This window comes from Oxyura jamaicensis, chromosome 3 (assembly GCF_011077185.1).
Source record: "Oxyura jamaicensis isolate SHBP4307 breed ruddy duck chromosome 3, BPBGC_Ojam_1.0, whole genome shotgun sequence".
Taxonomy (NCBI): Eukaryota; Metazoa; Chordata; class Aves; order Anseriformes; family Anatidae; genus Oxyura; species Oxyura jamaicensis.
Window position 1 is genome coordinate 64,696,169 of NC_048895.1, and position 15,328 is coordinate 64,711,496.

Here is a 15,328-nt window from a genome sequence, read left to right on the forward strand (position 1 = left end):
GGGGTAGCCATGTTTTAGTAGGAACAGTAAATACTATCTTATATTCCGTGTTCTTTCTTATTGTGCTCTATCCAGACAGGAAGACGAATTCCTCTGATCATTTTTAAATTCCTGTTCTGAACGGGGTGGGGCTAGGAGGGTGGGAGGGGGAGGGAGGGGAATAAAGCATTTCATTTTGTGAATTTCTTGGCTCAACTTTACCCTTGCAGACTTGTTAGTAATCCCCCTGTTATAAGAGAACAGCTAGTGACACCTGGTGGCCAATTATCTTTTTGTTTTGTTCTGTATGCATGTTTTTTATTGTTTGCTTTCGAATGTGGCTAATTAAATAGTTTGTTGTATGATGATATATTTATTTCATCTACCTCCTTATCTTATTGTTGACATGGATAGAAAGGTGTTATAGTGTTATCCAAATGTGATGCTATTTTCAGAAGAAATATTTTGGAGCAATACTACTTCCAACACTCCCAGAAAAGTAAAGATAAAATATACCTTATGACAATTTTATACCTGACATGCATACCGATCGAGAAAAGTGTATGCACAGCAGACTGCCTGAAATACTTTGGGTGAATCCATCTGCAGTGGATTGAGTGCTTTCATCAGAGATCCAAACATTGATCCCATATTTGCTGTGTTGGCATACACATTTGTAGGAAGACTGCTGTGCCTCAAGAGCAGGGTTTGAAACTCCACTCTGCACTGCTCACTCCCAGTAGTATATTCAACTGAAGAGCTGACAGCTTTCAGCATGCTGTTCCCAGCATGGGCTCTGCCATGTGTCTCATGTTCCCCAATGTGAAAGATGTCACACAATACATGTCAGCAGATGGGAGGGTGGTGTGTGCTTTCAGAGCAACCACAGTGTCAGCTGTGCAAGGGCCAGTGGAATGTAAAGGTTGTCTCAATTGTCTCAATTTAGGATGCTTGCAAAAGCAAAATGGAGGTGTGAAGTCAGGCCAAGAGAGCCCAACATATTTTGAAAGTGACTGGCCATCTACAGAGAAATAAAAAAAGAAAAAAGAAAAAAAGAAAAAAAGAAAAAGAAAAAAAAAAAGGTTTATAGACAACTTGTATTCTGGTTTATTATGAAAGTATGAGAAAAATGTAAAAACTGCAGTGGAGAGGAATACTTGGACTGTCTGGGCCTATTTTTTGGAGCGGCTGTTATAAGATGTAGAAGGTAGTGTTCTGAAGGATAGAACCCTGTTTGACTCAGTCCTTCCCTTCCCTTCCCTTTCCTTCCTTTTCCTTCCCTTCCCTTCCTTTCCCTTCCCTTCCCAATAAAAGGTAATAACTAATAAAAGGTGTGTTGACTTGGCTGGAAGCTAAGCTCCCATACAGTTGCTTGCTCACTCCTTAGTGTCACAATGGAACAGAGGAAAAAATTGGAAAAGCTGAAGTGAGAAAATGCATGGGTCAAGATAAAGACAGTTTAATAACTGAAGGAAAGAGACAAATAAAATGAGTGATGTCACAGCAGTCACTCACCACCTCCCACAAACAGACCAATGCCCAGCCAGTCTCTGACCAATGGAAACTTGGTAAAAAAAAAAAAAAAAAAAAAAAAAAAAAAAAACTCCATAACCTTTATTCCTTTACCCCAGGTTTTCTTGCTGAGCATGACATTATATGGTACGGAATATTCCTTTGGCAAATTTCGGTCAGCTGTCCCAGCTGCGTCCCTCCTAGATTTTTCCCAACTCAATGGGGAGAGGCAAAAAGGGATAAATAGCCAGTATTTCAGCAGAAAAAGCTTTGATGTTGTGCAAACACTGCTCAGCAATAGACATGGGTGTACTATCAACAACTGGATAGTACATGGGTGTACTATCAACACTGTTTTAGTACATGGGTATACTATTAACACTGCTTTACACTGTTTTTATCAACACTGTTTTAAATGAATCTGTAGCTGAAAAAATTAAGGGGGCAAAATACTTTACGTGTTGAGTGCAAATTTAGGAACAAATCCTGTTGCATTACACATACACAAAGATCAAGTTATGGACTCTAGAATTTTGTGACCTTTCTTTAGACTTTTACTGATGCTCTCTTGACAGCTTTCACTCTTAGACTGCTCATACACTTGTGTATTTCTGTTGGGGCCACGGCTTGTCTTATTTTATATTTGCACAAAGCTCAGTAAAGACTCAAGCTTTGGTCTCATCTTAGCTATGATATATTATTATTATCAATGCCCATACACCAAAGCCTATAAAAATATACAATTTTCCCTGCTGGTTTACTGGAGCTTCAGGTTTCTTCTCTTTAGTTCTCACTGATTCACTCCTGACTAACAACTTGCTTATGATACTATTATGCATCTCAAGCCCATCCTGATTTTTTCTTTCCTCCTTCTCTCCTGATTCCTATTCATGGCCCACCTGCTGTTTCCTGACATTTTTGCATTAGTAGTCTTTTCCTTTCAAACACAACCTAAGCATACAGCCTTCAGCACTGGTCATATTTTCTAACCTGCAGAAATGGTTTCCTCCACAGTTAACCAGCAGGTGATGTTATTCACTCTTCTTTCTCTGACATAGACAGGGTTTAGTGGCATCTCTTGACTTTGCTAACAATTTTCTGTTTGTGGGGATTTGTACAATGAAATCACAGAAAGTATAGATGGAAATGACCTAGGGTCATCTAACCCTTCCCGCTGGCTGTGCAGGATAATTCCTTACAGAATATCTTCATGGTGTTTTTGTTTGTTTGTTTGTTTGTTTTTGTTTTGTTTCCAGTTTAGTTTTAAATGTTTGAAGTAACTAGGCCTCCATCAATTCCCATGGAAGATTATTCTGCAACCTAATAGATCTCAGTTAAGAAGTGTTCCATTTCAGTCTGCCTGAAGTTTCCCTTGCTTAATTTTATCCCATTACTGTGAGCTATATTCTCCTGTGACACCCAAATATAGTCTCTCTAACCTCAGGGCCCATTTCCCTAATGCCTTTTTTGTTATATTGCCATCTACATTTACACCTGCAAAATAGCTTGAAAACTGACAGCATGAATGGTAAGTTGAGGTTGATATTTTATTTATTTTGTATTTTTGCTGCAGCTGTGAAATTATAAACTTTGCAACAGGGAATGCAGGCCATGGCTACATGTCGCCTTTGTACAAGGCAGTGAAGTGACCAGAGCATGCATATTGATATGATGTCCAAAGTGGGAAAGGAGCTGAAAAAAGTCACTGAAGTGATTTACAAATTAAGGATATTCTTGATCAAGAGTGATAAAGTGTTTATCTCTTTAAAAGGAATTGACTTTGTTAATTGTGGATACCAAGTACCTTCAGAGAAAATTCTTCTACTGCAGCTCCTTTAATGTAGTAGGAAAAGTTTAACAAGGACGAATAACTGGGAGCTGAAGCTAGGTGTATCAAGTCTGAATATGAGATACATGTTGCTAAGAGTGATAAACTACCATTGCAGTGTTTTCCTTGATGTCTTCAGAAGAGGATTGTTTACCTAACGGAAGATACACATCAGCTGAAAGGTCACTAGTTGAAATATAAGGGTCTCTGCAAGAAAGGGTCAGACTAGGTGATCTAATGTGTTCTAGCCCTGAAAGCTATAGATGTACAACCTCACAGATATATGTGATAAGCTGAGAGAATGTAGAGGACAGCCATTGTAGGAATGCAGCTGGACACAACTGTTTTGCAAGTTCATTGGAAGAGTGGGAATTCCCTTCTTTATTTTTATATGTCTTTGCGAGCTGAACGGGACTCATAGTTATCCTCTAAGTATTCAGTCTTCCATGAAAAATAAAATAACCCACTTTTCTAACTGATATTTCAAGAAATTATCAAGAGACAGATATAACTGTAGTAAAAATCAAATTGTATCTCTCCAGACAGATAAAATCAGAAAAAGGATTGCAGTGAGAGACAATGCAAATTGTCTGTCTGTCTGTCTATCTGTCTGTCTATCTATCTATCTATCTGTCTATCTATCTATCTATCATCTATCTATATATCAACAGTGTAGTGATGCAAGCACAGCAGAAAAGTAATCTTCATTGTCTCTGTGTGACTGGAAGCTAAGGGATTATGTTCCTGAAACAAGACAAAAGGCAGTTCCAAAGATGTCTCGTACATTCTACACTGAAAATTTCAAAGCACTCAATGGACTTTGAATTCTGAGCTCCATCTTCAACAATGATTGACAAGATGATTTCAAAGATATTTAGGTGCCTGAAGATGCAGTGTGGCACCTGGTGGGATTTGCAAACACGTCAAAGTAGGCCAGCCACATAACTCCCATTGATTTTCTGTGAGAACTGAGCTCCTAAAAACCTCTGCCACTTTTGAAAAAATACAGAGGCTGCAAGGTCACTGTGGTGGTTCTGAAAATATTATCCCTTATTGCCAATTGAAAGGGTAGAAATGGTAATGGCTATGTTATTTATTTCAACTACTTATGCCTTTCAGGGTTCAGTACTTGAACTAGAAGTGAAGTGAAATGCAGAGACAAAGAGTTAGAAACGTGCTTTTTCCTGTCTTTCCCTCATCTCTCCTTCACATTCCAGTAACAACTGGTTCAGCATATGACTGAGATTGACTGTGGGTGACTCTGAGGCAGAGGACTGAGCTATTCTTTCATATGGTATGAAATTGGTTTTAGAGGAAACTTTGTCTCCATTTCCGTCCTCACCCACCTCCACATGTTGTGCAAAAAAGCTCTAAAAGAGAAGGTGAATACTTACTGTCTGAGGTGCCTGCTCTGTCCATGAAACATTAGCAGCAGATGGCAGATGAATAAACTTTAAGCACCTTTTAGCACCTCAGCTTTTGCTAACTTCTGTGAGTTGAGTGCTTTCAAGGCTATGCTGAATATTGCTCAGCTCAGACTAGTTTAATTTGTTCTTTTTCATCTTTCACTGTAACAGGGCAGGTAGTGAGAAAGGAAAATGGTGAGTGATGGTGGTAAGATGTTGTTGGAAAAAAAAAATTATAAATGTCAGTCCTTTAATAAATAAATAGAGAAGGGAGAAGGCCTGGGCTTGTTCTACAAACTCACTTTTTGATGAGTTGGCAAGAAAATCTTCCTTGAGTAATAATGTAAAGAAGTCATTTTAGTGTCTGACAGACAATCTCTTTTGCAGTGTCAGTCCTGTAAAGAATATTTTTGGGAAAGGAGATACTAGTATTTAGATACTAGAATAAGTATCAAGGTGATACTTTTTCAGTCTAAAGACTGCACAGGTAACCAAATAATCATTTTACCTTTGGACTTTCACATGCATACAACAATATACCTGTGCTATGCAAGCAGCGAGGTGGCATAGCTTTAATTAAAGAATTTAATTTATTGCATCAACCCTGTTTATGTTGGTCTGGGGATTAATGTAATATTTATTTTTCCCGTCACATCCAGAAATAACAGGATTAGAATATGCCTATGCCTCAAACAACACAAAGTTAATATTTTTAATGAAGAAAAACAGATCTGTTCCCTCAAAACAAATGTACATCTGAGTCAGCAGGCCTGATGTGTAAGATAGCTATTCTATGTGAAACATCAAAACATCCATGCACATTCAGTCTGGTTGTGACGACATACCTACGTAGCACTATCTTAATTATTTCTGCTGTCATTCAGTGGACAAGTCGAAGGCTTTACCCAGAGGTAAATAAAGTCAATAGAAATCTCCACAGTTTGGGGTTAGGCTTTTTTTTCTTTTTTTCTTTTACATTAATTTTAAAATGAAAAAAAAAAAAAAAAAAAAAAAGTTTTTCTTTTGAGCATGAAATTAATTAAAAAAAAAAAAAAACTAAGTTTTAATGAATGCATATTTGTTAGCCTTTCATGTCACGTTTTCCAAAATGTAATTCATCTTTTCTTCTAGGAACGCTGGTAGACCAACAGCATTCTCGAGTTATAATACTGCATCCTCTGCACTTTACTCCTCATTAAGCTTGTTTAAACTTTCAATAAATGTTCCCAATGGTCTTGCTTGTTCTCTTGATCTGTTTTTTTTAAGAAGTAAAGCCAACTTTGTGGCTTTTGCTATATGTAACTCTGAAAGACTGTCAGATGAAGTATCGTCAGACGATTAGGATAATAGAATGGGCAGATGCTCTTAAGCGGAAGAGCCACACATAGCTGTGGCTATAAGTGCATTGATTTTTAGCTTGATTGCAATAGATTCTGCGTGAGGTTGCTTCCTCATAGATTTTGCTTCACTTATGAGAGTGTAATTAGAGTAGTGTGTTACCTATAAAGATGAATGTATGGACATGACATTATTTAGGATTTCCCTTATCACATAGTGAGAATGCTGACAGCATCCATGTTCAGAAAAATATATATATATAAAAAAATAATTAAAAAATCTTTATCCTAGTGATAATGTCTACAGATGTATACATCTATCTATCCAACAATAAGGAAGAAATTGAAATATTTTGAGAATTAGAGAGAGATATCAGAAGAATGCATAGCCTTAATAAAGCCTATTATGACCATAAAAATGATAATAATAATCTTCTTGTGAATAATTCAAAAAGTATTTGTGTTGAGCTTTTTAAAGAATACTTTAAAGCGGGTATATTCCCTATGTTGTTTCAAGAAAAGGTAGAATTATTGAAGAAAAATTTTGGCTGTTATGTTTCTATTAGTTCAAATGACAGTTTATTCCAGGAAAATATCTGATTATTAAATTTTAGGAATTAATATTATTACCTGCATATGTTACACAAAAAGCATTACCTTTTCCCCTAAATTACTGCAGCTTGTGCAATTAACTACATTTACAGCTTCATGTGTACAGATGACTGTGATCTCATATTGTGCTCTGGAGTCTTGCTTTTTTAAACCATTCCTGATTAATTCAGAAGGCAATGGAACATGTTTCCACCTGCTCTGCAGTGGGGGAGACTGAATGCATTCCAGCAATTACAAAGTAGAAAGGAGAAATCAGTAATTAGTGGAACTATGAGTCACTGGTACAATTGAAATTGGCTGTTCCCAAAATGCAGGTTATTTCTTACTACAAGTAAGTATCACTTTTTTGCTCACATCTCTCTTTTTTATTTTTGAGTCCTTTGAATGAACTTTAAAAAATGATCTTGGGAAATCTGTTTGAGGTAAAATTTCATATCTGGACTCTTTTGTCAGTGGTGATAGATGTGGTGGTACAAGGATGTTGCAGTGAGGAAGCAACAAATTCAAGAGCTGGACATTGGAAGGGACTTAAAGACACCACAGAAATTAAAGAATGATCAAAAAGTCTCTTACTGCAAATGAGGAGTAAAGAAGGATGATGGTGAGGAGAGAGGGCATGCTCCACAAATGGTGGAAGGAAAGACTTGAATATTTTTCACTTCTTCAAAAAAAGTTTCACTGCTTATTTTATTTAATTACTGTTTAGATGATGAGCTGGTAATGATAAAAATTGAAGATGGAATTTCTCTTTATAAACAGTCTATCCATTCTCTTATATGGTATCTCATACATTCCCATATCTTCCAGTGGCTTTATTTGGTATAGAGACAGTGGATAATGCCTTGACATTCTCATCTCAAAGAAATGTGTTGCTCTTACAGAGAAAAGAAAGCAAAACATTTTCCTTGATACGTGCTTGAAGTAAATTGATTTTAAGTTAATTATTTTTTCTAAGCTAAAATACCAGAGAAAATATAGAATAAAAATGTTCCCTGCCACAACAATCTGCAAACTGAATATTAAATGATCTGTCAGAATTTTAGAGAAGTGTTATCACCAATTTTATATTGTAATCAACAACAGAAGAATGTTCATGAGATACCTTTTCATAGTCCTAAACTCTTCAAACCCTTTTTTGTCCCACTTTTTTTTTTTTTTAGTACCTTGTGATTTTATTTTTTTCTTATAATCTAGTCAAACATCACTTGAGATAACTTGATTTTACCTTACAGAAGGCTACACTTCCTCCCAGTTTTACCAAGTAATAATGTCTTCTGCACTTTTCCCTCACTTCCTATCCCAGACTCTGGAGAATTTTAAACACAAAACCTGTTGCCTGTTACTCTTACTGACACTTGTTGCCTGTTACACTTACTGACCTCTCCTAGTAAATTTTCCTGTACATTTACTCTGTAGAAGGGGTAGATATTAGATCTATCACCACTCTTACTTAGATACTTTTTTATTTACAGAGCAGCCAAGAAGACTACTTATGTCTTAGAATTTCTCATGCTTACCAAGAAACGATATTTTGGAGAGTCAAGGGGAGGTTTTGTCAGTAATTGTCACAGGGCATATGGTGGTATAGTGCTCAGTGCTGGTCCAAATAAATAATTTTTCGTGTGGGGGAAATATTTGTATTTATGAATGTTGTTTTTTTGTTTTGTTTTGTTTTTGTTTGTTTGTTTGTTTTCTATGTTACTATCAAATTCTAGGGGTTTAGAAAAGTATCTTAACTAAGGAATCTTTCTTTGTTAAATACAGTTTATATAGTGCCTCCCTAGCTATTAAAGCCACTGAAAACATCATTTTAATTACCTGTGATATGAAATTTTGAAAGTCTTAACCATAAAATTGAGACATTACAATAGAAAGTGCAGGGACTCTAATAAATTGTTCCTATACATGGGTATCTACTATTTCATAAGTGACTGAAATCAAAATAATAATTAAAAAAAAAAGTCCCCCAAAACTATGAGATATGGTAAAATGACTGACTTCTTTAATGCCATACAATTAGTGTAGAACTATCTCTCTATATATACATAAATTTGAAAGCTACTGAGTAACAAATTTTAAAAGAAAGTCTAGAATTAAATACTTTGCCTGACCAGTCTGGTGGCTTTCTATGAAGGAGTGACTGCATCACTTGACAAGGGAAGACAGACTGATGTCATCTACCTGGACTTCTGTAAGGCCTTTGACACGGTCCCTTTGACATATCCTGGTCTCCAAATTGGGGAGAGATAGATATATGGGTGGACCATTCAGTGGATAAGGAGTTGGCTTGAAGGTCGCACCCAGAGAGTAGTGGTCAATGGCTCTATGTTCAAGTGGAAGCCAATGATGAGAAGGGTACCTCAGGGTCTGTCCTGGGACCAGTACTGTTTACTATCTTTATCAATGACATAGACAATGTGATCAAGTGCACCCTCAGCAAGTTTGCGGATGACACCAAGTCGAGTGGTTTGGTTGATGCAAAAGAAGGGAGGGATGCCATCCAAAGGGACCTGGACAAGCCTGCGAATTGAGAATGTGAACGTAACGAAGTTCACCAGTCTAAGTGCAAGGCGCTGCACCTGGGTTGGGGCAATCTCATGCATGAGTACAGGCTGGAAGAATTCATTGAGAGCAGCCCTGCAGAGAATGACTTAGGGGTTCTGGTGGACGAAAAGCTTGACATGATCTGGCAGCACAAGCTTGCAGCCCAGAAGGCCAACTGCATCCTGGCCATTCATCAACAGATGAATGGCTAGCAAGTCAAGGGAGGTAATTGTCCCCTTCTAATCTGCCCTTGTGAGGCCCCACTTGGAGTACTGTGTCCAGGTCTAGAAGGATGTGGATCTGTTAGAGCAAGTCCAGGGCCACATAGTTGATCAGAGGGCTGGAGCACTTCTTTTATGAAGAAAGGCAAAGAGGGCTGGGGCTGTTCAGCCTGCAGAAGAGAAGGCTCTAGGGTTACTTCATTGCGGCCTCTCAGTACGGGGGCATAAAAAAGAAGGAGTGACTCTTTGCTCAATCAAATAATGACAGGACAAGGGAATGGTTTTAAACTAAAAGAGGGGAGATTTAAATTAGAGATTAGGATGAAATTCTTCACTCAGAGGGTGATGAGGCACTGGAACATGTTGCCCAGAGAAGTGGATGCCCCATCTCTGGGGGTGTTCATTAGCAGAGCCATCAGAATATTTTCTCTGGAGTATTCATTTATCTGAATAAATCCATTAATTTAGGATTTTATATAACCAAAAGTTTTCTAGGAAGAAAAAGCAGAGAAGTCTTTCAAGAGAATATGATCTGAGACCCATTTATTTCCCAGAACTAATGTCTATGTATATATAAATTATAGGATGTATGTAGCTGTTGAAGATCTGCTATTCCTAAATGTACAATGGACATTGTATTACAAATCTATTGCTAAAAATAAATAAATAAATAAAATAAAAATAAAAAACATTGTTTTGAAACCTAGTTCTATAATTCACATCAGAGCAATGTCTGAAATACTCTATTTTGGAAATCTGTTTAAACTCAAACCACTACATTTTGTAGCAGAGCACTGGGGCATCCTTGTCTAACGGCTTATTACAAACCTCCTAGGGTCTCAATGGCATGAAAGACTCTATATGAGCTTAGAGGGATTTTTTTTTTTTTTTTTTCTTGGCCCGTGTGTAGTTTAGATGTCATTTGCAGCTATGTGTACCGATAGTTTACTTCAAAAGAATGCTAATCAAGGCCTGAGGAAAAGACTGGGCTATGTGCTAAAAAGAGGTGAAAGAATAAAATGCTGTTTTGCTGTTTCATTGATACATCTATGCTGGCTGCCAGATGCTTACTCCTAGTTTGAATTCAAAATTGATCCTTTTAACTTGTACAGATAAGAACAGTTGGATCACGTTTGTTTAATATTTGGTGATTTATTTATTTTTTTTAATAATTTTAATTATTTTACTGTTCTTTAATCTTTTTCAAGATCCAGTAAAAGAAAAATCTGCTCAGTCACCTAAGAGAGGACCTTGCACAGCCAGTTTTGCTTTTTGAGAATACATACCAAAATATAACTGTCTTCAAGTAATTCCTGAGAATAGCTGCAAAAAGGAAAGGGTGTTTCATAGTCTTACAAATGATTTTGTTAACTATTATGTTAAAGCCTGTTACAGGTGCCTTCAAAAAAGTTTGTGGTTAGGATTGTCAGAGATACCCAGTACTTTTAGATCTCTCAGTATCTGGGTGATCCATATAAGCCTTTTAAGAAGACTTGAATACCAAACAGGTACTCAGCAACTCCTCAAAAATTGTGTGCTTTGAATTTGGGAACCAAAATATCAGAAGGGTCAGATTTTGAAGTCTCATGTGCTATAGTAAGTCCCAATAGTCTATTAAAAGTATTTTATTGATTTACAGCTGTAGAAGTGGGGCTATTTTGGAGAAGAAAAAATAATCCCTTCTGTTGGATATCACAGTTCTGTCACCAATACCAAGGAAGCTACAGTGCCTTTAACTGCACTGCTGGTCAAGGCTGCTACAGTGCCCATACTGCTGTTCATGTGTTATATTGGTCTTAATGATGTTGAATAGCTTCCAAGACTTGTACACATCATTCTTATAACACACATTTGCCTTTATGGTTGCAAAACACTCCATGTAAAGTTTTAAAAAGAAAAGAGCCTAAAGCTCTGGCAATTATGCTTCCTAGGATGATTGGCAAAGATGTGTTTAGGATAATGTTTATATGATGCCTAGGAGTGGTGTCTAACAAAAATTAACTTTTTTTCTGGAAATTCCTCTTAATTAACCTGGAAAACAGAACCACGGATTGGCTTGCAAAAAAGCCAGAAAGATTTTGCTGTTGCTACTGATTTTAAGAAAAAGTTATCATGACTATAGAAACCTGTTGTAATATAAGCTTCTTTCCCCAACAACTTACACACTGTTATAATTTAAAAGTTAAAACCAAGACCTGTGCAAAATAAAATCAAATAAGGTAAAATGCTCTTAGACTTTAATTGCACTAATATAATTTATTATTCAATTATTTTTTCAGTATTATTTTCCTTTGAGTTGTTTAGTTACCTATTGTTTGTGACTTATAGTAAGCAACTGCATTTTGGGACTTCAGAAGTCATGATCATTTTTTTTTTCTCCTGTGAGATCTACCAATTATTCAGTTCTCTTTAATTAATTCATTTATTTAATTCAAGTGTGAGGTGCCTAGATGTAAGTGTTATATACCTTTGGAAGAATCCACTTGGTTTAAGGTCTTACTAAACATCCTCTACATTCTGTCTTACTTGCATAAGTATGGCTTTAGAAATCTAACTTTAGGCACTTTGCCTTAAAAAAAAATAGCTTAAGAACAAAAATATTCACTTTTTCATATAATCAAATGTTATTGTGGTTATCTATTGATAATTTTTCAAAATTTCCAGCTCTTTAAAAAGATTTTCTTACTTGAAAGGTTGTCCAGATATTTACTGAGAATTTACTATATGTTGATGTTGTATTTCAGAGAATTTACTACATGTTGTATATTTCAGAAGATGGAAAAACACACAGATTCTTTTAACATAAATTATGGATATAAAATATATTAAAGTATGTTGTCCTAATAAACTATGGCTTATATTAAAAATAATAATAAAAAAGAATGAGCTTGAGGGCTTTATTTAGATCCCACTTGTTATTATAAATGATATTGCCAATTTATTTATTTTTTTATAACCTCCAGCAATAGAAGATTATTGTGATAAATGACTCATATCACTGCAATATACACCTTTTAAAATTTCCATATCTGGCTACTAATAGGCACTTCTTGAAGGCTTCAATAGACTCCCTAGCCAGATAACATGGCTGAAAGCTGCTTCATGATTAATTTCACCTAAGTGTAGTAATTATCATACTTTGAAGTAATGCCTGCAAAACATGCTTTCAGAGTTAGTGGAAGCCAAGGATTAACCTAGAAACATTTCAGTTCGGAGCAGCATATCACCCAAATAGAATTGTGTTTTCCCCTGAATTTTTCAAGACTCTTTATTAGACTACTTGGCAGTCATTTGCATTACCTTATCTCATATCAACTTTTTCACAGCAATTTAGAGAGCTGTGAAGCTGATGCAACTTTGTATTATTATTGATAATGCGATAGTTTTGGTTTTGAAATCTACTTATTTTGGCAGCTTCTGCCCTGAAGTATTTCTTGTATTAGTGTTTAAAAGCACAATTAATTTATCATTCATAAATTGTGGACATAACCATTATCCTGTCTATATTCTAGGCACCCTGTAGATTATTAGAGAGGATGTTCATTTCTTCATGGGTTCCTAAGGGGGTAACTTCTAGCATTATTCTATGCATCTCTGCTTCCTGTCCTATAGGACCTCCATGAGCAGTGTTTAGCTGTGCAAATAAGACTAGTGAAAGAATATGTAAGGTCTTTAGTATGGTTATAATAGTAGCACACTTTTGTACCCAGATAAAATCCCTGAGGTAGAATAGCACCAACCACTAGAATGCAGAGTTATCATTGAATATTTCTGCCCACTTGCACCTACTTGTTAAGGATTCCAAATCTTCTCTCAGCCGTCAGAAAAAAAGTTCTACAAAAGAACAGCAGTGCCACTTTCACAGAAGATGGGACAGAATAGCTCATTTAATAGCTCTGTTTAGCCATGTTGCATTTTGCTATAGCTATTTTAACTTTTTTTAAAACAAACAGGGATAGATTTTGCCTATTCTTATATGGTCCACACATAGGACTGAGTTACTTCAGGTTCATATGTTATTTCCTGTTTGCTCAGTTTTGGTAACAGTCATATGTGTTCTCTTTTTCACATGGAATGTAATGTAAAAATGTATTAGCTTGAATTTTAACTGGGAAAATTTTGAAGTAACAGGGATCTTTCCTCTAGGCTGGACTGGAGAGATACCTCAGATTCTTTCTCTCTCTTCTCTTTAAACATAAAGATGCCATTTGTTATGGCATTTAAGAAATATATGGCAGCTAGAGTTTTGGGTAAGTGTTTTGTGGAGCTATCCAAACCAGGTGTCAATTGTATGGTTGTCAACAATTGTAGAGAGACCGGGCTGGATAGTGCTTTTCATTGCTTGACTTTATCCTTAGGTTTCTAGGACATCTTGCCTTAACATTTCTTCAACCTGAGAATGTACACATGGTGAGCAACCATGGTTCAGCTAGTACATGTAAGCCATGGTAACTCAACCATATGTTGAATCTGACAGATAACTATATTGAAATTAAACATAAATGTCCACATTCATATAGGTTTTGTTGCATTTACACCTATATGCAAATTGGTGCAATTTCATCATGAAACAGAAAATAAATGATTCACCTCATCATTCAAATGAACTTTACAACAATAAAGTACATACTGCAGTTCTCTATCTACCTATATACTTTCTACCTTTGTTTTTATGCATTTTTCTTCTTTTTACCTTACAGATAAAAAAGAAGCTGCTGTGTCCAAAGAACTCAAAAGTAAGATGTTACTGTGCAATAGGTTATGATCTCTTTTATGTGTCATGTATTTTCAAACAGCATGTTTCAGTATTCCACAATAGTTATTGAATTGTTGAAAACACAAAGACTAAAGTAGCTGCACCGTTTATAATTGAAAAAATGACGTTTAGACTTCAACTGCCTCCTACACTCTAAATCCGTTCTTATCCTACTTCTAATTCTACACTCCTCTTTGTGACTGACAGTTTTGCCTTCTTTGTTTTCTATCACTGTCTTCAAAAACAAAGGTTTCATAGGGAAGTAAATGTCAAATGAGGTCTCAGCTGAACATGCTCTAGTGGCAGCAAGTTGTGTAAATGGACTGAAAGCCCAATTCGATGGAGGATCATCAGATTTATTATTTGCAAATTGCAAAAGCATGGCCTTGTCTATCTAGTTACCACAGATGCAGACAGGAAGACTTCTGAGGCAGAAGAGAGGTAGGAGCTGGGCTGTTCTGCATAAATAACCTACTAAAAAAAAAAATAAAATAAAAAATAAAAAGCTTTGAGAACATTTTGCTATTGACAAGAGTATCGAGAGCATTGTTACACCTTTTTCTTCTGCAAATTGTAAGCATCAGTGCCTCAACATAGTAGTTATAGTATGACATAGTTACACTGGCAAGATTTCATTTGCTCAGATCTCTGTTGTTAAAGTACAATATACAAAAATGTTCAGAAAACTATGGGGCTTTTCAATCTCATTCAAATTTATGATTAAAGAATACACTGACTCCAGACACCATATATGATCTTTCCCAGCAGAATCCCCTACCATCTTCATTTTCAGCTGAAACTTATTCACATAAAGATGTTGTGGTGGTTTTACCGTGCTAGGCAGTTGAACACCACAACTGCTCTCTCACTCCCCCTTCTCAGATGAGGAGGGGAAGAAGTAAAGGAAAGAACAACTCACGGGTTGAGATAAGAATGATTTAATTAAAGAGAATATATATATATATATATTATTAAGGAAATATTATTATCAATTAAACAATTCAACTAAAGGGAAAAAAGGGAAAGGGGAAGGGGAGGGGGAAGGGAATAACAAAACAAAACAAGTAAAGGCTCTGTGGAAGTGCAGAGGAAAGAAATTACTCTCTACTTCCCACAAATGAGCGATGCTTGAC

General features: G+C 36.1%; 1 protein-coding gene across 11 annotated transcripts in view; it reads left to right on the forward strand.

Annotated features, from left to right (window-relative positions):
• Positions 1 to 15,328, forward strand: part of TRDN (triadin) — a 245,228-nt gene that overhangs the window by 131,178 nt on the left and 98,722 nt on the right. For all 11 annotated transcript variants that reach the window (XM_035320873.1, XM_035320870.1, XM_035320877.1 and 8 more), the window contains one exon: positions 14,140 to 14,175. In XM_035320873.1, the coding sequence (XP_035176764.1) occupies positions 14,140 to 14,175 (36 nt within the window). The remainder of the gene's footprint in view (positions 1 to 14,139; positions 14,176 to 15,328) is intronic.